Below are 27250 nucleotides of genomic sequence, written 5' to 3' on the forward strand. Positions count from 1 at the left end.
TACGGAAGGAAGCTGTTCCTTCTATAGCTGATAACTTATCTGGTATACATCAAGCTCTCCCAGCCTTTTCTCTGCTCTTGCTTTAGCAATTCAATCCCCAAACACACTGCTCCTTTGTCAGGACTATACACTTATAGCACCCCCCTTTAAGAAACCTCTTTGATGGCAGGCTTTCTGTAGCAGGGCTGTTTAGATTTGTTGTGATTAAATCACATCCATTTTCTAATTTGTATCTAACACACACTCAAATCCCTCCTTAAGCCTGAGCTGTATGGGCACATTTTGTCTTCGCTGCTGACTTAATCAAGCAGAGGAGAGCTGTTGTGTGCTGGCTGCGATTGTCTCTTGCACTGGGGAAAAAAAAGGAGAGAAAGAAACACTTTGCAAAGGGCTGCTATTATCCACGCACTACGGTGACAGCATATTTAGCATGTTTGAGGCTCTCGGGCTGCAGTAATTAATTGTGTGTCTGACACTCTGGCTGGCACAGCCTTGCACCCAGAGCTTTCCCATCACAGAAGCAGAAAAGCAGGCACCCTGGTACCCATGCATGCCAAAATTGGTCCCCCCAGGCTTCGGTGGGAGATGGGGGCTCACCCCAGTGGTGGAGGAGGGCTGGAGGGGGAGGCTGCTACACTGCCCAGCTCCAGGCAGTGCTGGGTGTTGGGGTGGGATGCCTACACCAAGATGCTGCTAGAGCCTGGGTTCTCCATCCCTTCCCCATTGCATGCACACAGCCCTGCAGAGGGTCCTCTTCCTACTCCCGACCCCCATCCTTGCCACAATCCCTGACAACACAAAGATGCTCTCAGCTCCTATGCACGCCCCATCCACTGGAGAGGAGGTGCCCCCCAAACCCACCTTCCCCTCCATACCCCTCGCTGCAGGTGGAGCATCCCCATCCCTCTGGGTACCCTGCAAACCCCCCTCCACTCCTCCCATCCCTGTGTCCCTTCACAGGGAGAGGGCATACATGGGGGGGGGTTCACTGGGGACCCCCACTACTCCCTCTCTGCCCGGTGCTGTGCCCGCCCTCCCTCCGTGTATGCTAACTACGCTGCTCAGCTTGTGAGGAGGGAGGGAAGGAGGGGGGGAAGGAAGGAGGGAGGGAAGGAAGGAGGGGACCTCCCTATCTGGCTCTATCTCCTCGGCTGCTCTCACATGCTCCGGGAGGGCGATGCGGCTCCCCGCGTCCCGCTGAGCGAGGCCGCGCTGCACCCCGCCGGGCCGGGGTGGGGGGGTGCTGCCCGCCGGCCGTGCCCAGCCACCGCCACGCCAGCCCTCGGGCTCCTCGGTGCTGTCCTGCATTGTTTTATTGGGGCTCATCTGTGGTTGCGTTACCTCTCCCGGAACAGAACCAAGCCGTCGCTCCCCGCACCGACCCCCGCGGCGGGCTGGAGAGGCTGATGCGGCCGCCAAGGTAAGGGGGGAAGCCGGGACCCCCGCGTGTTGCCCCGGCCCCTGCATGGCCCTTCCGCCGTCGGTCCGCTCGCCGGCTGCCTCCTCCTTCTCCTCCCGAGCCTCTTTTATAAGGAAACCTCGATTCTCTCCCATTTTCCCTGCCCAGCGCGCTTCCTCTGTCCGGCTTGATACTAACCATGCGGTTATTCATTTATCCTCCCTTCTGATGCTTGCCACTAAAAATGCACCCTACTGGGCTAAGTCAGTCGAGTAATTCCTTGCAGATCACTGGCGAGAACTGAAAATATCTTCCCGGTATTCTGCCCTTCCCGTTAAATAGCTCATCACGGGGCTGATCGCGATTATCGACACCGGAGCGCTTCGTTAGCAGAGACAACAAAGATTTATCTCCCCTAAATCCCGTGGTTACAAAGCGCTGGGGTGTTTGCAAGCACTGAGGTGGGGAGAGCAACTGGACAGGTGTGGGACATGGGCAGGGACGGCCACATCTGGAGCAGGTCGGATGAACTGAGTCTGTCAACAGCCCCTAACCCCAGGCAAGGAGCACAGGAGATAGCCCCCGGTCAGGACACCTCAGAGGCACCAAGCAGAGGAATCCGTGTCCAGGCTTACTTCCACTGTCGGGACCTGCACGTTGCCCTTCCTAAATATCACATACATGGGAGGAAACCGGGCTGTGTTTGCAAGACAGGTGCTTTTTGTTGTGGTGGTGGTTGCAAGGCAGGAGATGAAAGTTTGGTGTTGTTTTGATGTGATTCTTGATTGCTGCCTGTTGGAGTAATTGCACGGCAATTGCTCAGAGGTAGAATCAATTTCCCCAAATTGAGATTTTAATGGGCGCTCGCAGGCTGCTGCTGTGTCATGTGGTTTAAGGCGGCGTTGGGTTGCATTTATGTTATAAACGGGATACTTGTGCAGGCGGCGCAGGGATAACAAACAGCACCACCCAGCGGGGCCGCAGCCCGCCCAGGCCAGCCCAGACCCGGTACCAGCATCAATTCCAGCACCAGCCCTAATCCTGCTACCAATTCCAGCCCCAGCCCAGCCCCTGTCCCAGTCCTACTTCGAGTCCAGTGCCAGTGGTAGTGCCAGTGCCAGTGCCAGTCCCAATCCAGCCCAGTCCAACTCAGCGCAGCTCCAGTCCAGTCCAAGTCCAGTTTAGCCCCAGTTCCAGCCCCAGTCCTAATCCCAGCCACAATCCCAACCCAGCCCCAGCTCCAGTCCAGTCCCAGCCCAGTGCCAGTCCCAATCCCAGTCCTGTACCCATCCCAACCCCAGACCCAGCCCTGAACTGGGCTCACCTAGGAGCACTGCTGGTGCTGCTTCCATGCTGCTCCACAAAAGCTCCCAGTTTTGTTTGCCAAAATACCTGTAGAGGTGCTGGATTAAAGTTATTTTGTTGGGACTGTGTGTGTCCCGCTCGCACCCTTAAGAAGGAATGTCTGTTTCTCAGGTATCAGGGAAGAGTTTTAAACCAGCTGGTGACACTGTCATTCAGCGTTCCATGACCAAGACATCCCGCACTGGGCTGTATTTCTGGCCACTGCTGTTAGGAGCTGACAGAAGGAGAGCTGGCAAAGGATGCTGGGTTTCCCAGAGCTTCTTCCATAGGATCCTTCAAACACCCCTTTCTCAAAGGGCTGAAGATTTGGGCTTCCAAACATGCCATGCCGTCTCCCACCTTTAAATGGGATCCAGAAGATGTCCTTAGCTGACCTGTCAGTTAAAGTGGGGGACAATTAGGGACCTCCACTTTACTATGGTGTCTTTAAGGGCAACAGAGAAAAGCTGCCCCATTACACAGGCAGTTTCTGCCTCTGCTGATAAACACCCAGTTCTCTGAAACTCTCTGTGCTGTTCGTTTTTTGGCAGTTCAGATATATCCACCTTTTCTGCTGAGCTGACATTTGGCCATTTGAACTTGTTCTTGGGAATCTCCCAAGGTTGTCTTTTAAAGGGGAACCCAGATGTGCAGAAGATACACTACAGCAATATTGCTTGATAGTTACCCTAAAGAGGAGACTGGGCCAGGAAGACCAGCTCCCTGCAGAGAGCTAAATATCCAGATGGTGAATTCCAGCCAGCCCTCCAAACAGTGCCGAACAAGGGATGGTTCCATGCTCCCATGTGGAGAAGTCAGGACTCAGCCCACAGGGCTTTGCGAGCAAGGGAAAGGGAGAGACACAAATGCCACCAGTCACAAAGTTGTGATGAACTCCTGGAAACATCCCTGCTTGGTTTGCTTTCTGTTGTGGGTGAGACTGGAAGTCTTCCACCAGCCCATCATCCCTTCCCCTTGTCCAGCCTGGCTGGCTGTGAGCATTTAGAGGTGATTTTTAGGGCTGTGAGCTTGGAGCTGGTATTCAACAAGAGAGCCTGCGGCAGGGTTATCCACAGCAGCTTCAGCTGGGGCTGCGGATGTAAAGATGCAGAGCATTCTTACTGGTTTATTTATTGGTGTTACAAAGCTGTATTTCACTCCACCTTCAACCCAGTGGCCTCTTTTCACACAGCCAGACTGGCAAGTCTCACATTTAGAGCTGTAGGGAGGTGGATTTGCCAAACCAGAACACTCTGCTCTGCGCTGAGGCAGGAGTAGGTTGGTTCTCAAAGCCCAGCTCCAAGTGTCACCTCCACCTGCCCTATTCAGCTCTACGCAGGGCCCTGGTGAGACCTTGGGGTTCACTTTCCCTGTCAGGCATTGTGCTGCAAGGCAACAGGTTAGCAGGGAAGGGGGGGGCAGTGGTTTAGATGTTTATTCAGTACCTTGAGGTGCCCAGCTCCAGGAGAGCATCTGCTTGTGCTGTCAGACAAGAGACTTCAAGGCCAGGTTGGATGGGGTCTTGAGCAATGCAGTCTAGTCAAAAGTGTCCGTGCCCATGGCAGGGGGTTTGGAACTCGATGATCTTAAGGTCCTTTCTACCCAAACCATGCTGTGATTCTATGACTGTAAAATGATTTTGAAGATCCTCAAAAGGCACTGCAGTGTTTTTCAGTACTGCAAACATCGGAGGTGTGGCTGTTACTGCAGAAAGACGAATGGGTTCTTTTTGTGCTTCTTCTTGTTCAGAGGTTTTTTCATTTAGTAAGGGAGCTGTTCAGAGCACAGACGTTTGGTTTTACTTCCACAAACATTTTGGGATCAGTTGTCAAACCTCCCGAGACAACAATTCGGGGTTTTCCGGTCCAAACTTCCTTTCTCCTTTAGGGAGCAATTTGCTTTTTGGTGCTCACCCCAAACACATCTCATTGCTGAAGGTTTTGGGATTAGCTTCCTGCATGGGTGATATGGGCTTATCCAAACCGGGCCATGAGCAGCATTTGTTGAACACCTTGTCCTGAGGCAGGGAAGGCAAAGGCAGGGCTGAAACTGTGTGGAGATAGTTGTGTGAAGAGTGGCCACGCAGGAAGTTCATGGGAGAGTCAGGAGCAGACCAGGAGCCCTGACATCCATTCCTCTAACTACGAATTACCATCCTCAGAAATACCTATGTTTACTATTTTAGCCATATAATTACAGGTAGGGAATAATTCCATTAGGAATGCTGTGAGGGGAGGTATCATCTGTAAACCTTAGGGTTTGGATTAGGCACATTCATTCAGCCCCACTGAAGCCCACAGCCATGCACAGTGTGATGCAGGGCAGAGAGAAATAAAGTACAGATGAGTGATCCTGGCTGAGTTTCCCCTGGGAATTGGGAATCTTCCCCCCCATCCTGCAAACACCTTGGAAAATGCTCCCAGCTGCCCCTGGCTCTGATTTGCATGTCATCCCTCCACAATGACACCAAACATGAGCAGCTCAATGTGCAGATGACCACGGAGGTGCCTTTGCCCCCGGAGCTGAGCCGCTACACAGCGTAACTGCGCCATGCCTCAGAGGTGTTTGCATTCAGCGGTGGGTGGTTTCCCACACACTGGTTGCAAAGAGCATCGGGCTGGGCTTCAAGAACGAAAGAAGCTGGGGAAAACACAGGCATTCCACATTTCCAAGCCTAGATATCCCCACTCAGCACAGCAGAGATCCGAATTTCACACAGCACGTGGTTCAGCAGCAGGTCTTTGATTTGGCTTACCAGAAAGATGAAGGTTATGTGAAAAACATGGAAGGGGGAGCAGGATTTCAGAAACACACCTTATTTGGGGCTTTTCCTGCTCGGCAGTTACGGTTTGGACACATCTGTTGTTTTCTCCAGCGAAATCCGCTGCTTTGATCAGTGCCAAGAACAGCAATCCCCTTTGCAATGCATGATGCAACTGAACAAAATCAAGGAGAAATTCTTACAAACTGGAGCCACGGGCATCAAAGCATGGCTTTATAGAGCACAGTTTTCCCTCCACCAAAGGCAGAAGCTCCAACAAGGGTCTCATAATGCTTCAAACTGGATTCCAGTCTATCACTGCAAAGTGTCAGCTTGCCACAGAGCGGCAATACCAAAGCGGTGCTTCGGGTCAAACAAACCAGCCTCACAGCAGCACGTTAGCAGCTTGGGTTTAGAAGTTCATAATTCAGACGGGGGTTTTTTTGAGTTAAAAGTACATAGATCAGGTTATGTGTCATCAGCTGGGATAACAGCAGAACTGGGTTTTCACATTGAAATAAGAGCAAAAGCTGCATTGCAAGAGAACAGGGTGAGAGCAAGAAGAAGGGATTTGGGGTCTGAAATGTACCCCTCATGCTTGGGCTCCCCCCAGCTCCTGGACCCTCTCCCTCCTTCCTCCAGGCCTCTTCCAGCTCCAGCTGCCTACACATCCCATCGGCAGGCATTTCTTCTTGGGTGGTAGCAGCAGCTGGCAGGGTTTGGACATATTTGCCCCTGTTTGACATCCCCCACAAAGAGGTGCTTCGTGGAGGCGTTCCTCCCACACTGCCTGTGCTACAGGTCTGGATCCGGCCTGCCAGCTTTCATCTCCTGCCCAGCTCAGCCCGCTCTGGCAGCTCTTGTGCACACAGAGCTCCTTCTCATTTTAGTGGACATCATCTGAGCACAGCTGCGGGAGGATCGGGACCAAGACAAATCTCCAGTCAAGCAGGCAGGCCTCAGGATTTTTGGATCCCATCTGGGTCCCAGATGGGAAAAGCTCCAGCATTTTAATTCCTGTTGCAGCCTGAATAAAGCCCCAGTAAGGCTCCTCCTTCACTTGGAGGCAAGGGGGCTCAAACACCACAAGGAAAACTAGATAGGTATTAATAGATAACTCTGCTTCTTGGATACTTTCTCCCATCTCCTCTTCCTCACCTTACCTTCCACAGGAAATTTGCTGTAGCTGAATCACAGATTCAATTCATGACAGGGAGATCACAAACTCTTAATGGAGACTTCAAGCTACCATCACTTTAAAAAGCATCCTTGTGAGGTGGAAGAGAAGGACGGTTCCAAGGACAATGAGATGCAAAGTCAAGGAGCATCCCAGGCCTATACCAAGCTACAGGAGAAATGACCCGCTGTTAAAGAGCATTTGCAGAGTTGGAAAACGGGTTGTGTGAAACAACCTTCTATTCTTTGTATAAGATGAGAAAGGAGATGAAATGTTAGGATGTAGAGGGGGCACTCCATCACAGGAAGGCAAATGATCTAAAACAGGGAAGTTAAAGCATATTACTTCCGTGGGCATTCGCATTCACAAGTGGTCTTAGTTCACTGTGGCTATAACATCCTTCAAGGGAGATTTCCAAGAGCTCCAAGTGGGCTGTTAAGGGGATGTCTCCCCCTGGCTCTGGCCCTTTCCTGGTGGAGCAGACCCCTGGGGTGGTGGGGCTGCAGATCCAACCTGCTCACCTCCTCAAGCAGCATTTTGAAGCCCACCAGTCAAATCCCTGTGCTCTTCAAGCTGCTGCTCCATTCACGTGGTCCATAAGCAGGAAGGGTACTCCCAGATCTGCCCTCTGCCTGAGGGCTGCCCAAAGGGTCTCTAAGGGGGTGCTCACAAAGTGAGACCTCCAGGATAACAATCAATGCAACTAGTGAGACCTTCCTGCAGCAAAAGGTGAACATCCAAGTCTATCCACAGGCTGGTGGTGCAGAGTAGGCTGCGGCAGATGTCCTAAGAGAGCATAGGTACACGTTAGTCCTTCCCATCAGCCCTCAGGGGGTTGGCAGCTGGGTTCAGGACCCCCAAGAGTTGCCCCTCTCTGAGGAATGTCATCTAACGATAACGATAAGGAGACTTGCTGTTTCTGAGTCATCCGGGCTTACTTCAGCGTTGGCATTGCCAGCGAGGGTGAATGACCTGGAAAGGTTGTGAAACGCTCACACCTACCACGCAGCCAGGGCTGGGGTGGTGTGGAGGAGCTCCCTGTGCCGGGGGTCAGTGTCCCGCCGGTTGCAGCATTGCTCCTGCAATCCCGCTGCATGCCGTCTCCCTGCCTCAGTTTCCCCCTCACTCTACGTGGTCCCCTTTGCCCCAGATTCCTCCATTCCGGGGGCATCAAAACGCTCCGGTCAGCCCCAGGGCACAGAGGCGGGGAGGGCGCGACGGGTGCGGTGGATGAAGCCCCTCTCTCGAAGCCCCCTCGAGCTGCAGCACACGGGACGCGGAGCAGCACCAAAACCCCCCCCCGCGCGGGGACAAGCGCACTCAAACCCTCCCTATAACGCGGCACAGGGAGTTTGGGCCCGGTCCGCAGCACAGACCCCCCTGCCGTGTGCCCCGTCCCGCCCCGCTCCCGCCCAGAGCAGCGCGTTCCTCCGCCTCTTCCCGGGAGGCTCCGGCGGGAGGAGGAGGCACAGCGAGAGGATGCGGACATTGGAAGGCAGCGGGATGATGGATGGTGTGGGCTGGTTTGCGATGGGAGGGGAAAGAGAGGAGGAGGAGAAGGAGAAAACGTCTGTGTAATCCTTCAGTGCGGAGGCTACCGGAGCTGGGGCCGCCCGTCCCTGCATCGCTCCGCGCAGCCATGTGGGTCTTTTGATTTGATTTTTTTTTTCCAGTTCTTTCTTTCAATTGATTTCTTTTTTTTTTTTTTTTTTTCCTTCCTCTCTCTTTTTTTTTTTTTTTTTTTTTGTTTTCCAACTCTTCTTCCAGGGAGAGGATAGTGGTTAAAGCTCGAGCTGGATGGATGGGTATGGGGAGAGGGGCAGGATCCACAGCCCTGGGACTTTTCCAAATCCTCCTTGTCTTTCTCTGCATCTTCCCTTCAGGTAAGGAACAGCCTCTTTATTTCGCAGCGTTTCCCCCGTGTTTCTCCAGCCCTTGGACAGCCGCCTCCGGCCCCTGTCTCGGGGCCTCTTTCTCTTCCCTCTCTGCAGCGCTTTGCCACATGTTTCAAAGGAGCGAGCGGGGCTCAGGTTCGGTGTGTGCTCCCCCCTCCCCAATCCCCGTTTTTCCGAAGCAGTTGCGGTGCGGGCTCTTCCTTGACCTCATCTTCTTTGTCTCATCCCACAAGGAAGGAGATGGTGGGAATCAAAGCAGCCCCCGGCGGAGGGTTGTTGTGACAGCGGCGGGCAGGTTCCGTTGTGCTCCCCTTTCCGGGTGTGCCCAGTGCTTTGCAAATGGGGGGGACCCCCCCCAAGTGAGCCCCCCAGATGCCTCATTTCTGCCGTTGAGTGCAGTGGGGGGTCCCCGATCCGAGACTACCGTGGAAAAGGCAGAGCTGGAGGTTGCGGAACGGATAAGGGGGTTTCTTTGGGATGCTGGGGGCCCCCACAAAGGGGGGGGGTTCGGCCCCGGGGCTTACCTGGGCCGGCAGCGCGGCGGCGGACGGGGGGGCACTTGTATCGGGCTCCCCGTTCTCGCCGCTCCCAGCCGCGGGATGGAGGTTTTCAGTGGCTCAGCACCATTATTCCACTGGAGAGCTGTTGTGCTGGCCGAGGGCGGGATGGCAACCGAATGGTCCCGCACATCGGCCCCCCCCAGCCCGCGCAGCCCCAGCCGCACCTAGTGCGGGTCCCCGCTCCCCCCGCCCGGTGTGTTTGTGTGGTGTCAGAAAAGGAGAGAATGTCAGAATTACAGCTGAAAACGCCATCTGTTTCCAATGAATCCCCCACAGTTTTTCACAATGTTTTTGGCAGATCTCTGCCTGCAAATTCCTTCAAGCCCCGAGTGCTTGTTTTTGTTGGGGGAGGGGAAGCCAAGTCCACAGAGGCGGATTTGTTCCTTCCAAAACTCTCCAGTTTCTTTACCTCTTCTTTTTTTTTTTTTTTTCCCCTTCATTTGCAAGGAGGGGAAAAAAAAGAAAAGCAGGAGGGGGAAAGAGAAGCCCCAAAGCTGAAATCACCGTGTTTCTCTTTTTGCATTAGTAAATCTTACCCTTTTTAAATGTATTAATCCCGAAGTCGCCCCTGCCTTTCTTTTGCATAACCGTAGGTGCAGCGTCTTGCACACACATGTAGGAAATAAATAAAGAACTGCTCTGTGCCCTTCCTCCCTCCTTCGCCCTGGCGCAGGGAAGCGGAACCTTTCCAGCGCTGCACTTAGCACTGGGGTGTCCCTCCGCACCCCGCTTCTCCCAGGGGACTTCCCGGCAGCTGGAAGCTGAACCCCGTCTGTGTGTGTGTGTTCTAGAAGCTCTGGAGCTGCTCCCCTCTGTGTTGCTTAACGCCCTTTTCGGAACGGTTGAGTTGCAAAGCGTTAGGGCTGTGAGATTTACGGTGCAAGAAAGAACTTGATAGGAGATGTGGCTGCTGCTTTGTTTGATTCTCCCGTCAGCAGTCAAATAAGGTGCAAAGAACTGGCAGAACGAGGTGATCCGGAGCCCGCGGGAGCGGGGCGCAGGCGGAGAGGGTGCTCCCCATGCGCAGGGCTGGGAGCGTGTCGGGGGCTGCTGTTGAAGGCGTTTTGGGTGGGGAGATAGGAAAAAGGGGGATTTTTCTTTTTCCCCTGGCAAATCCTTTGTCCTTTTTCCCCTGTGCTTTTGGGGAATTCGGGGGTTCCCAACCCGGAGAAAGCTTTGTCCCCTTCCTGAGGGTCCCGTGTGAACGGAGTAGCTGGAGGCTCCCAGTTGGGCACTCAGTGTCACATCCGTGCCTCACCGAGCTCTGCCCATTTATTTATTTGCTTTAGCCCCTCTGCACTCCCCCCTCGGGCTGGTTTCCCGCTCATGCTGCTCTCACATTCATGGCTTCACCTTGCTGCCCCTGGGTGGCCCCTGCTATCGGGCTCCCTTGGGCTGGGGGCGCTGCTGTGGGCCCCCCCATATGGATCCTCCCATGTGAGCACTGAGAGTGGCGCTGCTGGGGAAGGAGGCTTGGGCAGAGCAGGCCACTGCTGACAGTTCCTGCTTGTGCCTTGTGCCAGGTCCCAGTGTGGGATGCTCACGGGCACTCTGCCCTCCCATCTGGGACCCTGATATCCCAGGGTGCTTGGATGACCCCCACCTCTTTGTCGCAGCACAGGCTGGGATGAGTTCTCTTGCAAATCCTTTTGTACTTTCAAAATCTGGCCTAGTTTTGCCCCAGATGTCAGGCTTTGCTCTGCCAGCTCCAGTTTGCTTTGGCTTTCTCTGTTTGTCTTCAACTTTCAGCTGTAATACACTCCTCCTCCCCTTCCCCCCCCCAATGGGGATTTTGTGCCCTAGGTCCATCCAGGTTGATTCCAGAGAAGGATCCATCCCTACTGAAGGTGCATGGGATCAGTTGATAAATGGCTTTTCTTGGCGATGGGGAGGGATGTGATGGCAGCGTTAAGCCAAAACTGAGCAGGGGGCTGAGGGGCTGTTCAAACACCTCCCCAGTGCTGGGAACGGGAAGGTGGTGGCAGGGGAGGAACACGCCTGTGCTGGATGTTGTCAGGGCAGAGGAGAAGGGAGGGATTCAAACGTAAACCTGGAAATATTTTGGCTTCCCTGTTTTGTTGCTCGCTCAGAGCCGGTCTCGTACTTGGAACAGGGAGTTCTCTGCAATTGCCAGCCAGACTCGTTGTGGGGCTGGAAGGAGGCACCTTGTTTTTAATGCAGATGGGGTGGATATGTTGCTTTTCTTCAAACAGAAAATCCTGAAATTCCCAGCTCTTGGTTATTGGGAATGGGGGGATATGATGAGGACTTTAGGTTTGTCATAGCAGTAGTTGAGGTTTCCTTCTTTGTGGCCCAGCGAGCTGTACTGAGTCGGATGTGCACCTGAAAGTGCTCACAGGGCTGGGCAGCCATAAAAACTTCCTAACCTGGGGCTCTGCTTGGCCTCTGCACCAACCTGCTGTCCCCAGAGAGCCCGGATCCAGCACATCCAGCCAGGGTGTGATCCAGCTGGGATGTGCCACTGAATCAGGCCCCAGCAAGAAGGAGTTTTCCAGTCTTTCTTCCAGCTCCCTGATGGGCACATCCCATAAGGCTCTGGCAGGGCAATGCATGACCCAGGTGAGCCCTTCCTCAGCACATCAGTCCTTCAGGGAACCCCACAGCTGATACACCTCCCAAAGGATGAGCATTAGTGGGACAGCAAGGAAGGTCAAAGATGAGGGGGGTTGGTCCATCTGGAACGGTTTGGTTTGATTTGCTTTTCCCATTGGAGCAGACACCAGACTTGGAATAGCAAATGTGGGAACCCAGAACTGGAAGAGAATCAGTGTCCTGGATTGTTTGAAGGAGGGGCAGGATGAACTGCTGCAAGCCGGTGTGCTGGGGTGACAGAGAAGGGTTTTGGGAAGGATGAGGGATGCTCAGAGATGCAGCTGTAGTGGGGGCAGGTGAAGGGTGTCCTGGCCTTTTTCTCGCTGTCCTGGTAAATCCTGTCTTGATGCTGCAGATCAGAAGTGAGCTGTGCAGGCAGGGCCCTGCCTGGCTGTACATGGCACAAGGAGCATGCTTGTAAGAGGAGAGCCCCTAAATGCCTTTAAAAAGCTTTGTACCTTGCACTTGGCAACCAGTGGGATGAAAAGAAGAGGATATTTATTCCCTTGCCTGCAAGCTCTCAAAATAACAGGGTGTTCGATTGTAGCCTCAAGATTGCTTTGCACTCAAGTGCAGCCTGGCTGAGTAAATCACTGCTTCACCAGCTGAAATTCCTGCAGCAAGGGGGAGAATTGAATTATGGCCAACTGCAAAACCAGATGCCATCCCCTTGATGAAGTCATTGGGCTCTTACTGCGGAGAACAAGCTGGCTCCTACACACACGCAGCCCTCGTAGGCACAGACTGAGCTGCTCTGTCTAATGGCCCGGTCATGGTGTGTGGGGCAGCCAGAGGCTGGTGTTCTTGCAGATGGGAGAGCAGCAGGTCCTTTGGGGGGGAGCACCAGGAGATTTCTGTTGCATGAGCCATCCAGGAGAATCTGGCCATTTAACTCGCAGCAAGCAGAGCTATACAGAGCATATACAGGGCTTTTATGGGCCAGGCAGAAAGCAAGCTTAGCTTGAGCTCAAAGTGTTCTCTCCTCCCTCGGTTTCCTCTCCTTCCTGTACAGCTGTAGACTTTGGTCCCCAAAGCCCTAGTAACGATCTGTGGCATTCAGGTTTTTGGATAAGCTACTTCTTCTCTTGCTGTGTGACACACTCCAGCCTTCCTTTTCTGAGATGACAAGGACATGTGGCAGGATGTTTTAGGGATGGATCCTGGCTTCGGGTTTTGCCAGCCGACAGTGATGTGGAGAGCATCAGTAATGTGAGAGCATCACTGTGCTGGGGATGGGAGGGTGGGGAGCAGCGGGACTAGGCAGTGGGTTCCAGTAAGAGAGTTACTTTTTCTGTTAAAACCTGAGTCCATGGTGGTGGTAATAACCAGATGCATTTTAAATATTGTGGCTTCCCGGAAAGCTGCCCGATGGAAAGATGGCCGCTGAATATAAGCCAGCTTGTGCCCAGGCAGCCAAGAAGGCCAATGGCATCTTGCTCTGTATCAGACATAGTGTGGCCAGTAGGGCCAGGTCAGTGATCATCCCTCTGTACTCGGCACTGGTGAGGCTGCATCTTGAATCCTGTGTTCAGTTCTGAGCCCCTCACTACAAGAGAGGGATTGTGTTGCTGGAGTGGGTCCAGAGAAGGACAGCGAAACTGGTGAAGGGTCTGTAGCACAAGTGTGATGAGAAGTAGCTGAGGCACCTGGGAGTGTTCAGTGTAGAGAAGAGAAGACTCGGGGGGGACCTTTTCATTCTCTGCTACTCCCTGAAAGGAGGATGGAGCCAGGAGGTAGCTGGTCTCTTCTCCCAGGTAACAAGTGATAGGTCAGGAGAGGGTGGTCAGGCATTGGAACAGGCTGGCCAGGGCAGTAGTGGAGTCATCATCCCTGGAAGTGTTCACAAACCATGTAGACAAGACCCTCAGTGACATGGTTTAGCGGTGGCCTTGGCAGCCCTGGGGTAACGGTTGGACTTGGCGATATTAAAGGTCTTGATTCCATGGGGCATGAGTGATGGGGGAGCAAGCCTGGTGCCAGCTGGGGTCCCAGCCTGAAGGAGGGGATCCACCAGATCCCCATGCATCCCTGAGTGCGGCTCCAGCTGCGGTTGAGTGCCTGTGTGGGTTTTTGGTGGGCCGGTGGAGCTCTGCCTGCCAGCCGGGCAGCTGCCACCCCACACCCTGCGCCCAAGCCAACGCCTCTGACGGAGATGCCGCAATTTTTTGGCAGGCATTTTAATTGTATAAATTTGCCTCATCCAGATTTATGTGCTCCGGGCTTTTCTCCATCTTCTCGTTCCGTGTCTCATTTACCTCTGCGTTTGAAGGGCTGGAATTTCACAAGAGCATGGCGGGGATGATTATTCCTAGAGGGAATCCACACCTGTGAGCAGAGTTTCCCTGCCAGCCAGGCGAGGGGGGAGGAGGGCGAGGGACCCGCTTCTGTGCCTGGGGGGCCCCGGGCGCTGGTGGGTGGCAGCGGAGCCTTCAAAGGCACCCTGGGAAAAACAGCTTCATTGTGGGGAGGGTGATGAATGCTGGAAACCAGGATCACTGGGCCATGGGGGTGGCTGGTTGAGGCAGCCTTGTCCAGGTACTGCTGCTTCAGAGGGATGGGGACATGGGTGGTGGTGTCTGCGAGAGGAAGCTGAGGGTGATGCTTTGTGGAGGGGGTAAGAGTGAATCCACCTCTCTTCCCACTGGGCATATCTTGGGTGAAACCCTTCCCATTTTCCTCTGTGAAATGGAACACTCTCCTCAAGGACATCTACAAGCTCTTGACAACCGTTGGCAAAAGCTCCCTGATCGGGGTAGTCAGATGTGCAGCTCTGGCACTGCTTCCCTCCACAATGGGGAACCAGCTTTGTTAGAGCCCTTCTGCAGATAGAGATCACTTTCCACCTCATCCTCCATTCAACACTTTGTGGTGGAGCAAAACCTGCATCTTCTGAACCATCCACCAGCACCGCCCACCAGCACTGCTTCCTCTGAGCAAATGAAAGCTCAATGGTTGTAGCAAAGGCAGTGTTGAAGCCTAAATCCCAGGGTGAAGTTTTAGAGCAGTCATCAACTTGGCTGCATCTTTGGCTGTCAGCACTGGTTCCTCCTTTCAGCCCATCCTGGACTTGGTAATTCTTAGAGCAGCTTCGCCTGCTACATCGTGCCAGCTACAAGCTCCATAATTGATGCCCTCTCCAGTGGTGTCTGCTCGCTCTTCTCCCTATATGTGGAAGTTGAGATGAGCCTGGAGAAGCCGGGGAGGCTGGGGGAAGATGCATTTGCCCCCGCTAAGCATGCCGGGGCAGCAGTAAGCTGACGCTGAGCCGAAAGAGCTGACTAAGTGACAGGAACGATCAAGGGCTCCTTCGGCAGCATCCAACTGTTCCTGCCGTAGCTGGTGAAGACACTGACTCTGCTGTTTTCCTGCCTGTGCTTGCCCCGTGTCTCCACGACGCCTGGAGAGGAGAGATGGGGGGCCGTGAACTCTGCGCTAAGGACAAAAGGGAGTTGGTTGTGGCAGGTCCTCCGGATGCTTTAGTGATTGACATAGGTTGAAAGGAGAAAACTCCTGTGTCCTTCTTCTGACTTAAAGGAACTGGAGAAAGCATCTTCTTGAGCAAGACAGGGACTGGGTTAAAAGAAGCTGCGTGGATTGAGGTATGCTCTCAGATTCATCCAGAGTGACTCTATCAGTGCATCCTTTGCCTGGATTTAATGCATCTGCGACTTTTGCCAGTGGAAGAGAGCACAAATCCCAGGCCCCAGCATGGAAGGTGGCCCCTCCAGCCAATCTCCCTATGCACACCCTTGCAAAATATGAGCTGCAGCTCTTTAAGAGAGGCAGGTTTATTTTTCTCTTTCAGTTCCCTCCTCCTGGTCCTCCCCCCACTTCAGTGCAGCTGAAACCTGATCTAATCCCTTTGCACATGGGTAATTTATTGGTCTGTTGGGCTTTTCTTGATGGCAAATTGCATTGTCTTTCTTCCTGGGTTGAGGCTTTGGAGCAGTTTGCTGCATTCCTGCAGCTCTTTTCTCAGGGCTGATCTTTCACACCCCCTCTGAGCACAGTCAAATCAGTTTTATTGGACCTCTTTGTTATGCAAATAAGGCAATAATAACCAGTCTATTATTCTGCAAGATTGTGCTTGATTAACAGTTCAAAGGAGGTCGCTGCCATCAAGCACAGACTCTTTCACCAGGCTTGGGTCTGGTGGCCCTTGAGTCTTCCTCACCCCACGGTGTGCAGTGGGGCTGTAGGAGAGGTGCCCCTGCTCATGACACCCCATCCATCAGTGCTGTGGACGGCACCAAGGGACTCATTTCTATCCCTGGTGTGACGAGGCAGCGGTTGATACGTGTCATAGAATCACAGAATAGTTGCAGTTGGGAGGGACGTTTAAAGGTCATCTCATCCAACCCCCCCTGCAGGGATGTCTTCAAATAGACCAGGTTGCTCAAAGCTCCATCCAGCCAGAGCTTGAATATTTCCAGGGATGTGGCATCCTCCACCTCTCTGAGCAACCTGTACCAGTGTCTCACACCCTGTTTCTTCTCTATATCTGGTCTCACAGCCCATGCAGGCATCAAAATGTGGGTCCAGCATAGTCACATGTGGGGTGGCTTTTGTGGACTTACCTGCTGGGTCAGGGACAGAGTGAGGGGCTGGATTTCAAAGGCCTGATGTCCTTCATCTGCTCTGGTTTTGCTTTAGACTGGAGAAACCTTACTGGAAGGGATCCTGTCAGCCAGGTTTCTGAGGAACAGTGCAATTCTTTTAACTCATTGTAGGGTCATTTTGGTGCTGATGGTGACTGCTGTCTGCCTGGGAGCTGAGCAGCCTGTATCTCCTTGAAGGTGGTAAATATGGCTGGTATTTAGGACATCTGAGAATCGTGCCTTTCCTATGGAGGTATCGGCATAAATAGGTTTATTTAGATTACTTAAATAAATATGTGTTTAGGAGCCTGAGTCTAGGTGCTCAGATCCAAGGCCAAACGTAATTACATTTAACTGCGTTCTTCGAAAAAGCCTTTTACTGCATGTGTGAGGCTTGCACATCCACACTTCAAGCCCTACATTTGGAAAGAGGCAAGATGATGTATTTGCATCATATGTGAGTGATGAAATTACTTTCCACCTGTTAGTAACCAAGAGGATATTAAACAACATCTCTTAGCAGTGCACACTTGCGTATTAACAGGTCTGGGTAATACGTGCCCGAGAGTCTCAGGACAATTGGCTTTTGCTTATAAAATGAATTCCCAGTAATTCTCTTTGCTGGAGAATTTGCAGGAAAACAGAGGAATTGCTGATTTTGTGCTGTTTTTCTGAAAGACCTTGATTTGGGTAAATGAGATCCAGGTAAATTGACACGCGCTGAAGGGAAATAGCGGCACTCGTCACTAAAAAGCTGGTCAAGTCAGATGCGTGCATATGGCTGAACACTTACTTACAGACCAGAGGGACGTGGGTTGTGTGATCCTCCAGGACCCTGGTGTGTGTTTGGTGACCACAGGATGCTCACTGAATGCAGGACCGGAGCTTTGCAAACCAGGAGATCTGGAGAAGGTCCCAGGCCAACAGCACATCCCGGTGCCCGCTGCAGTGCAGTGCCCCAGTGACAGGGGTGACCTCAGGAGAGCAGGAGCGTGTGTCCTGCATTGGCATTGCCTGCTCCATTGGATGGTCGGTTCTGCAGCAGGATGCCAGCCTGCTGGAGGGAGGCCTGATGTGGGGCTGGGCAAACACCTCCCAGTGGGAACTTAAAAGTGCAAACCATTTAGCTTATCTAGAGGATTGACAGGTGACTTGATTGCAGTGTGTAAATATCTTTGCAGGAAACATGCTGGTTACTAACGGACCTTTTACTGCTTAGGAGAAAATCACTGCTTCTTTTTATGTCCTTACAATGAAGTCAGATAAAATCCACTTAGAACCAAGATTCTTGTTTTGTAAAGGTGATAAATGCCTGAAACAACCGACCAAGGAAAGGGGTGGCTTTTCAAACCACAGGAGCCCTCATGGGAAGTATACCTGAACAAACACAGGGCACCTGGCCTCGAACGGTGGGGGCTGTCTTAGTCCAGGTGATTCAGCAGTTTCTTTTGGCTTTAAACTGTCTGAAACTGTTGGTTTCAAGATAGCAAAGGAAATTTTGTCCTTGGTTTGAGTGGTGACAGGTCCTCAAGGAGAAGATGATGTAGAGTTCGGGAGGTGACAGGGATGGTTGAAATCACCCATCCCCAGGATGAAGGACCCATTAGGATGAACAACAGTGCACATCACATGGACCCACGGGTGTCTCACACATCCCAGGCGAGTCTTGCTAGGTTCCTGCTTGAGAGGGATTTGTTTCCGTGCTAAGTCATCTGTGGTTGAAAAACAGATCCATTGTGAGTCGATGGAAAATAGATTATGTGGAATTGAATAAACATCATTTCTTGGCACAGGTGCAGATGAGCCTGCACCGCTCTGCCAGCGATGCTGCCAGAGGGGACAAGACAAGGCATGCTTGGTGGCAGGGGGAGAGGGTCGTGTTTGCTTGTCACCTGTAATCTGTGCAGGCCGTGGTCCCTCCCCAGCAGCACCAGGGGTTTGCCAAGGGTGGCCACCGGTGTGGTTGGAAAATGTCCATGGGGGAGGCCAAGCGCTGCCCCGCTCACACTTGCCTCTGTGCTGTGGCACCTGGCTGTGGAGATCTGGCCTTATATGGGCCCTGAGTGAAACAGCGAGAAGGGATGGGTGCCAAAACTGGAGCGATAACATCTGAGAGAAGAACGCTCCCCCTTCAGGCCCAGGGAGGAAGGAGATGGGCTTCCTTGACCTTGCTTTTGTTCGGGTGTTTAACTCCAAAGTCACTGTCACCATGGAGCAGCGCAGCAGCGAGGGATGCTCAGCACCCTGATGGGATGTGACTAAGAGTCTGGGGGGCTGATTAGCAACAACTTGTGTCTAGGCTGCTGCAGCTCATGGTCCTGATCCAAGTGAATAGGACATGTCCATAAAGAGCAGTATGGCTTGATTCCTACTGAAACAAATCCCCTCTACAGGAGGTGACGGGCTGCAGCAGCCGGAGGGAGCTGCAGTCTGAGCTCTGCTTGCTGGAGGGGATGCTTTGCACAGCACATCCCGGTGCCTGATTGAGCTGTCAGGTGAATGGGGCAAGTGGGTCCTGCATGTCCAGGGACGTGTCCTCCAGCTCTTCCCCAGGCTGTGCTGGCAAGTCTGTCTGCAGTGACAGAGCGTTGTTCGGCCACACGCAACCTCAAGGCATCCTCAAGCTGTACATTAGCATAACTACTAGGAGAGCAATTTTAATTGCCTGATGCCACAACTGTTTAGGATAACTGACAGTGGTGTCGCTGGTCACACTCCTGCATGCTTTTTTGATGCCCGTCTTCCACTGGGAGGGTCCTGGGTCGTGTAAGAGAACACCAAGCAGTACACTCCATTGCAAGCTGGCTGGCTATGATGGTAAGCCAAATGATTTTGATTGAAAACCACACTCTTGGAGTGGAAAAGAAAGGAATATGAAATACTTGTTATTTTTACATTTGAGCCATACATGCAGAAGGCTTAGCAGAAAGGCGAGCCCATGTTCCAGGTCAAAAGCTTGTTACCAAGTTATCTCTGGTCAATGAGGAGTTAAAAGCTTTCTGCAATGCTTCTTGCAGGTTTAAATGGGATGCTGCCAAGACAAAACAGCTCCTAGGTTCTCAGTGCTGTTGCTAGCATCTGAGTTTATTAAACATGAGTTTTAAAACTGTGAGGAACCTGTCACCATTTCCTTTTTGCACTTCACTCTTCTTGGAAAGAGAGAGGAGACAGGCTTGTTTCTTACAGCCTGACTGCTTAGTGTTTTATAGCGTTGGTCTCCCTTTCTGATTTTCCAGCACCGACTGTGTTTAGGTTTCCAGCACTGTGATGTTTAAAATTAAACCACACTGTTTTCCCTGAAACAATACTGGGTTTTGTAACTTTCTTTTTAAACAAATCTGAAATGGATTTGGCACAGATGCTTTGCCAGCCTTCTTCTAAACTAACCCTGAGATGGGAGCATAAGGGTATGCCTGTGAGAGGCAACACGAAAGCATCTGGAAATGGTGGGGCTTTTCTTCTCCTCCTGCTGCCTTTTGTGCCTGAGCCCATCCCATCTCCAAGCTCTCCAAAGCAGTGGAAGAGGAAGGAATACATTGTGGATTTTAAATGGTGTGAGCCTGGCTTCACCCAGCAAGACTATGCATTGGCACTTTGCAGCGTTCAGCGATGACCATGTGCTTTGTGCACAGCTGCTTTCCACTCTGCTCCAGGGAAGCCACACTGCCCCAGGGAGCAGACGTGGAGGGGGGAAAAACAGGATCTGAATCTCCTTTGCCTCCGTGTGGGCAACACAAGGCGGGGGCTCAGCTGGCAGCCCCGCACCCTGCCGTGCCGGTTTTTCTCCTCCACCTCTTGTTCTCTCTCAGCGGGCCGTGATGGGGAACAGGCTTCCAGGGCTGGGCAGAGCCACACAGCAATCATGAAAGAGGTTGTTTTGGCTCCTGCTTCTTTCCAGGGGCAGAGGGACTCTTGCAAGCACTGCTCCCAGCACTGCTGCAGCCATGAGGAGTGGCTGCTGGCTCTGCTGCAGGGCTGGTCACAGCATAAATCCTGCTCTGACCTCTGCACGTAGACATGTGGCTGGGGCAAAGCAGTCAGGCTGGGGCTGGCTTTCATTGTGTCCATGAATCATAGGATCCCAGGTTAGAAGGGAGCTCAAGGATCATCTGGTCCTACCTTTCAAAGAGGAAAAGGAAGGCAGGCAGGTTTTTGTATTGGTATTGTTCAGTCCAGACACAGCTCACAGTGATTCATGCAGCACAGAGCTTTGAATGTCAAACCCTAAAAAGGCATTAAAACCCCATTGCATCTCTCCCCACATTAACAATCATCTTTATCACTGCTAATGAATATGTCCCATTCTTCCACACTCTGGTTTTCCCCCAGGAGCATTAATCCAATGGCTGGATGCTCTTTCCCTTCTTGGCTTAAACTGGGGCAGATCCTGTTGGTTTCTTTGGTTTTGGTGCATGAGACTCGGGTCATGTGAGAGGCTCACATGTGGTGAGCGAGGCCCCATCACGCGGTAGAGCCGATGTCATGAGTTCGGGCTGTGGGAGGGGGACACCCGTGTGTTGCCGGGGGTAGAGTGGGATGTCCCACATGAGGTGTGCAAAGCATTGACCTCCTTGTGTTGTCCTTCCAGTGACATCCCCATGCAAGATCCTCAAGTGCAACTCTGAGTTCTGGGCGGCCACGTCAGGCTCCCACCACGTGGGCACGGAGGAGGCGCCAGAGTTCTGCACGGCGCTGCGAGCCTACGCACACTGCACCCGCCGCACCGCCCGCACCTGCAGGGGGGACCTGGCCTACCACTCTGCTGTGCATGGCATAGAGGATCTCATGGTGCAGCACAACTGCTCCAAGGATGGACCCACCTCGCAGCCCCGGCTCCGGACATTGCCCCCTGGGGATAGCCAGGAGCGCTCTGACAGCCCTGAGATCTGCCACTATGAGAAGAGCTTTCACAGACACTCGGCTGCCCCCAACTATACCCACTGTGGGCTCTTCGGGGACCCTCACCTTAGGACTTTCACAGACACTTTCCAAACCTGCAAGGTGCAAGGGGCTTGGCCGCTCATAGACAATAACTACCTGAATGTCCAGGTCACCAACACGCCGGTGCTGCCTGGCTCCGCGGCCACCGCTACCAGCAAGGTGAGCCTCAGGCACGTCCCTGTGAGCAGAGATGGGCATGGGGTGTGCTTCTCAACAGCCTTTCTTGCCACCATCTCTTTTCTCTACCATTTGCACTTGGGAAGGGTGAGACCGGGTGGGATTTCCTCTGAATTTGAACATTTGGCCCTAAATATCAGGTGCCTATCCTGCCTTTAATGGCCTCTGGTTTCTTCTGAGCACATCCAGCCCCATCATGGTTAGCAGGCTGAGATACTGCAGCTCAGAGGGCTGTCATGGCCACCCAATGTCCAAGCAAACCTAGGACTATCCTCCATGGAGATGTCAGCTTGCAGGGAGAAGCCTGGAGGGAGCCAAGTTCCTTACACAGCCTTCCCTCTGCCCAGGCTCGTAATTGTCTTTGTGGTGTGCAGCCAAGTCCAGGTATTTTGTGGGGCACAGTCTGTTCTGGAGGTGCTTTGACAGCCTAAATAAACATCCTGAAGGTACAAGGCAAACAGAAAGCACAGGTGAAAACGTGCTGCTGTGATACAGCAGAATGTGTGTGGCACGGCCTCAGCTTAAGGAGAGGCCTGGAGCTGATGAACTGTCACATTGCTCCATGGTGCACAAGCTCTAAAGCTAAAAGGCCACTTCTTGTGCCAAAAAAGGAGTCTCAGCAGAAGGCATCCTCTTGCTTTTGGAAGATGTCCTGTCCCACCATGTCTGGGAGTTCTTTTTTCTCCCTCCATGTGCGGAGAAGTACATGAAGGACAGGGGCTGCTTCTCAGCTCTGGATGTGACCTTTTTAGCCTAAGCTGGTTTTGAGTTGTCCCTTACAAACCTCCTTAAAGATACTTAATGATACTCTTAACTCCTTACCTACCAAAAGACATCAAAACTTACTGAAGCTTGCAAGGAAGTTTGGCTTGAGGAGAATGGCCCTTGACCCAAGGAATGTGCAGTTCCTAGGCTGGATCCCAGGATCACCATCTTAATTGAGCCTTTTCACCCGTTATCTGCCTCACGGGCTTGTGGTGAGGAGGGATTAGTCATGAGATCTGCAGCATGAGCTGTGAAAGCGTTGCTGGGTCACTGCTAGAGGAACATGTGCTGTTGGAAAGGATGGAAGCTTCTCGGGCCATAGGACCTTTTGTGTTGTTGCATGATGTTCTCTGGTCTACCTTTCTTCCTGCTGCCAGAGGCAGGACTGAAACCTGAGGAGGTCACTGCTGGAGCTGTCTCTCCTCCAGCTCTGCCCTGCTTTGGACAGGCCTCAGTCTGCCCCTTCATGGGGCACATGAAAGGAGGGCCCCCTACTGCTTCCCTCATGGAGAGAGGTGAAAGAGGGAGAGCAAGTCTGCAAGAGGTAAAAGAGAAAGCATGGTTTGCCTGGGAAGAAGAGCGAGTTGCTTTTCCTCCCAAGCAAGCTCTACTCTTCTTTCTCCTCATCAAGCCTTCACCCCAAAGCAGGGCCAGCAAAGGAAGAACAAGAACTGGGAATTCCTTCCTCCAGCAAGGCACCTGTGTTTGAGCCCAGCAGGGTGGGGAGGCCCACTGGGCTCAGTCTGTGTCCATAGAAGTATCTGCCCACTCCAACACGTATGTGTTTGCATGGCTGAGGTGGATCACGGCGTGTTCTGGGGCCCAGAGAAGACCGTTGTTTTGGAGGTGGCCAGGGAAAGGAAGGGGTCCAGCCCTTGGGATCTAAATGCCATGGGAGTCAGAGGAGAAGCTCCACCACCTACCTCTAAGAGTCAGGGCTCATCTCCTCCGCCATCTGTGAGGCCTAGAGGCAAGGCAGCGCTGCATGCAGGGGCATGTCGCCACAGGCTGTGAATAGTGATACTGCACATGAGAGCTCCTGGGTTGGGGCTGGAGATAACAGTGCAGATCCAGGTGGTACATTCCGTCCAGACTCTGGCTCCTGATTCCATACATGGTGACCTCATGCTTGTGCTGAAGAAGGATGGCCGTGTCTAGGTACCTAAAAATTGGGACAACTTAGGATGAAGTACCTACCCATGAGCTGAAGGCCATGCTCCTGGCTGGGCTAAGCAGACAGCTTCTCCACCTCCCATGCTGCTGCTGCATGCTCTCAGGAGGTCATTGCTGATTGTAACCCTGTTTCTCTCTTTTCCCCCCTCACAGCTCACCATCATCTTCAAGAGCTTCCAGGAGTGTGTGGACCAGAAAGTATACCAGGCAGAGATGGACGAGCTGCCCGCTGCCTTTGCCGATGGCTCCAAGAACGGTGGGGATAAGCACGGAGCCAACAGCCTGAAGATCACCGAGAAGGTGTCAGGCCAACACATAGAGATCCAGGCAAAGTACATTGGCACCACCATCGTGGTGAGGCAGGTGGGCCGGTACCTCACCTTCGCTGTGCGCATGCCAGAGGAGGTGGTCAATGCTGTGGAGGACCGGGACAGTCAGGGCCTCTACCTGTGCCTCCGTGGGTGTCCGCTCAACCAACAAATTGACTTCCAGACCATCCGCTCGGCTCAGGCCACAGAGGGCCGTGCTCGGAGGAAGGGGCCCAGCCTGCAGGCCCCCCCTGAGGCCTTCACATATGAAACAGCCACAGCCAAGTGCAGGGAAAAGCTGCCTGTGGAGGACCTCTACTTCCAGTCTTGCGTCTTTGACCTCCTCACCACAGGGGACGTCAACTTCATGCTGGCTGCTTACTATGCCTTTGAGGATGTGAAGATGCTTCACTCCAACAAAGACAAGCTGCACCTCTATGAAAGGACACGGGACTTGGCCCCTGGCAACATGGCTCCTTCAGGGATGTCCTCTGCCCTCTGGGTAGCACTGCTGTGTTTGTGTCAGTGCTGGTTGTGCTTGTTATAGAGGCTTGTTCCTTCTCACCATGGAGAGTGGGGAAAGGGGAGCAGGAGGGAACCAGGGATGAGATGGCAGTGCTGGACAGTAGGAGGCTGGATGTCAGAGCTGAATAGGTTGCTCTCAAACCTCTCTCTGGCACCAGGTCTTGAACCTTCCCAGCTCTTGCCTGGGAGGAATGTGCTGCCAGTGGGATCAGTCAGGAGCTTTTGCTGGACTCTATCTTGTCTGGATGTTCCTCACATGCACCTCCCCTTGTCTTCCTCCCAGTAGTGTGGGTTCCAAGGAGCCCCCACCTCCTTGTAGCACTTCCCCAGGTCCCAAAAATGCACGCGGTGACTGTGACATTGGCGTGTATGAGCATGGCTTTGTCTTCAAAGAGCAGAGCCTGCAAGGAGGGTGCAGAGGAGCCAGATGGGGCCAAGCCTGGCCATCACAACAGGGCTGGTGTTTCTGTTCGTTGGGGCCACGCTCTGCTTTTCGGGCATGTCTGTCTCTGCCTGTAGCCCCACTGCTGCAGATAGTGGTGCAAGGGGCTGAAATAATGGTGAATGGTGGTCCCACACTTGCCTGGCCACCAGTGCCAGGCATCTTTTGGGTGGAAGAAGGACATGTTCCTCAGGCTTTGGCTTGCGTTTGCTGTGGTTCAAAGGGCATCTCCCATTTTAGCCAGTTCACTTGGCTGATTCACTCAGTAGTTTTACTCCTGGCTCCCTTGTCTCTGCCTGGATCCACCGAGGACTCTTGATGGCAATGGGAGAAACCTGGCCAGTATTCAAGTGGTTTCTGCAACTTCTACCCAGCATCGGATAAGTTCCTCGCACCATTTGCTCTCCAGTCCCCTAAAGCTTGGCTGCTCAGTGGGGGACCCATTCTCCTGCCCGTGGCTCAGCCAGGCCCTGGGATGGAGCAAGAGCATCACGCTCTCTTTGTTTGCTGCTAGGTCTCTGCTTCGCTTCTCATCCTGGGGCCGTGACTTGCAACCCCATTGCAGACCAGTTGCACCTTAAGCCCTTCAGGGCTTGAATTGGAAATGGGGCAATCTTAGAAATCCAGCCAGGAGATGGGATGCAGCAGAGGACCCCCTCACCCCCCCCACCCCAAACTGCCTCCAAATGCCTGTTCCCTGCCTTGAAACCATTGATAATCCCCTTCCCTTACCACATAGTGCTACCGATTTCCTCTTCATGTTCCTCTGTGGTTCACCTGTCGCTCACTGAACAAACAGCAAGACCACCTTTGGTCTGTGCCTTGGAGACCTCCTGATGGGTTTCCCTTCCTTTCCTCAGGGGGGAAGCTCACAGAAACAAGCCACAGAACACTCTTGGGGGCACCTCCTGCTCCCAAGGGAGGTCTCTAGGCATGATGAGACAAGTTAGCACCAAAAGAGGTGGGAACAGGCTATGTTTGGCAGTCTGAACTGCTGCCAAGAGGCAGCCTGGTGTAAATACTCAACGTGACTATTCATTGTGTCCTAACAGCTCTAGAGCTCCATTTGTAAAGCAGCAGAGAAATGCAAAATTGTGTCAATGGATGTAATTTATATTGTCTCTTTAATATATAGAGCCCTGGCATTGATCTCGTGTGACTGTACAGATGAAGAGATGTAATTGGTTTTTAAATGTTTAAGGAAAGAAAAGAAACAAAAAAAAAAAGATGTGTTTACTACTTTGCTCCTTGCTTTGTTTGCTGGTGCCCCAGGTGTTCTTTTTAGGGAGACTTTGAAATAAGGATATCACAGTTTGGAGGCTCTGAGAGCAGCAACCACTGGACCGCGGCACAGGACAGTTTAGTTTCCCAATGCACTGACTGCTCAGCCAGGCTCATTTGGACTTCTTGTTTCTTTTGTTCAAGAAAGAACCAAGTTTTTGCCTTCCCTAGAGATTTAAAATGCAAGATTTGGCATTGGGTAAGAGGACACATTGGTTTCTTGCTGTGTTACCCCATAGGTAACAGCAGATGTACAAATGCCTCCTGAAAGCAGTCTTAGCTGCCCAAGCCACAGCTTGGCAACAAGTCAGTGCTTCCCTGCAAACCTCCCTTTCCTATAATGCAATCACCCTGCATTGCAATTGTGATGCACTGTGGCTCTGGGCTAATTTCCAGCCAATCCCGGCCTACTTGATCATGGGATGGCTCAGTCCCACTGTCCAGGTGAGCGTTCCAGTGGTGGCCAGCTGTCATACAGTGCATGGGGTATCCCTATTTTAGAAGCAAACAGTGAAGCACTTTATTTTGGTTGTGTTTGACCCAATTCTGATTAAAGGTGAAGTGTGGCCAAGAAAGACCCGATACTTGGAAACAAAGCAGATATAGGAAAAGGGGGGTGAGGGTGTGTTAGGAGAAGCCCCCTCACCTCCTCCCTGAGCTGAGACCCACGGGAGTGTCACCGCGTGTATATACTGTAAATTATTTATTGAGAGAAACACAAGTAAAGTTTGAGGTTTTTTGACAATAAATGAGTGGGTCTTGGTTTGTTACCTTCTCCTCTTGTTTGGTGCGTTGGATGGTGCTGTTGACCACGCAGGATGCAGTTGCCGGCCTGTTCCCGCATTCACTCTAAAGCACCTTGCTTCCATCTGCAACCCAAGATGGAAGATTCTGTCCTGAATTCTCCGAGAGTTGCACTTTATTTACCTACAGCCAAACGAGAAAAATAAAAAGAGGTTGGGGGGAGAAAATGCAGGTGTTAAACTACTGGAGCCTCGCTGGGGAGGACGATGTGCAGTGATGGTACCAGGTGGGCTCTGTCACCATTCCTTCCGCTGCTCACCCCCGTGATTGCCCCTTTCTGTGATCTCTGCCTTTCCTCGGGCCCGGCTTCAGCCCCAGCTGGGTCTGTTACTGCCCTCTAATGAGCGAGAACCAAAACTGCACTTCTTTTTAGTTACGTGTTCCTGGTTTGCAAAGCTGAAGGACTCCTTGCCCCGGAGCTGGGGCCAGAGATGCTGAGGCCATGAGGGACACCGCCACCAAAACACACATTATTTGGGTAAATGCA

General features: G+C 52.7%; 1 protein-coding gene and 1 long non-coding RNA gene across 3 annotated transcripts; one reads left to right on the forward strand and one right to left on the reverse strand.

Annotated features, from left to right (window-relative positions):
- Positions 1–1235: 1235 nt before the first annotated feature.
- RGMA (repulsive guidance molecule BMP co-receptor a) lies at positions 1236–26729 on the forward strand. Of its 2 annotated transcripts, none has more exons than XM_061371286.1 (4): positions 1236–1420; positions 8449–8564; positions 20936–21447; positions 23557–26729. In XM_061371286.1, the coding sequence occupies exons 1-4, from the start codon at positions 1407–1409 to the stop codon at positions 24256–24258; spliced, it is 1344 nt and encodes a 447-aa protein (XP_061227270.1). In that variant the 5' UTR covers positions 1236–1406; the 3' UTR covers positions 24259–26729. The 2 variants fall into 2 exon arrangements, with proteins under 2 accessions (XP_061227270.1, XP_061227271.1); XM_061371287.1 differs by lacking the exon at positions 1236–1420 and adding an exon at positions 8108–8194.
- Positions 2838–4291, reverse strand: LOC133221889 (uncharacterized). Its single transcript, XR_009728096.1, has 3 exons — positions 4189–4291; positions 3432–3578; positions 2838–3138 (listed from the first exon to the last, which is right to left on the reverse strand). It is a non-coding gene; the product is annotated as an uncharacterized LOC133221889 (long non-coding RNA).
- Positions 26730–27250: the final 521 nt, after the last annotated feature.

The sequence above is a fragment of the Neopsephotus bourkii genome, unplaced genomic scaffold (assembly GCF_033783945.1).
Source record: "Neopsephotus bourkii isolate Nb327-2 ecotype Australia unplaced genomic scaffold, CSIRO-AGI_Nbou_v1 NB_1572, whole genome shotgun sequence".
In the NCBI taxonomy this organism is placed as follows: domain Eukaryota; kingdom Metazoa; phylum Chordata; class Aves; order Psittaciformes; family Psittacidae; genus Neopsephotus; species Neopsephotus bourkii.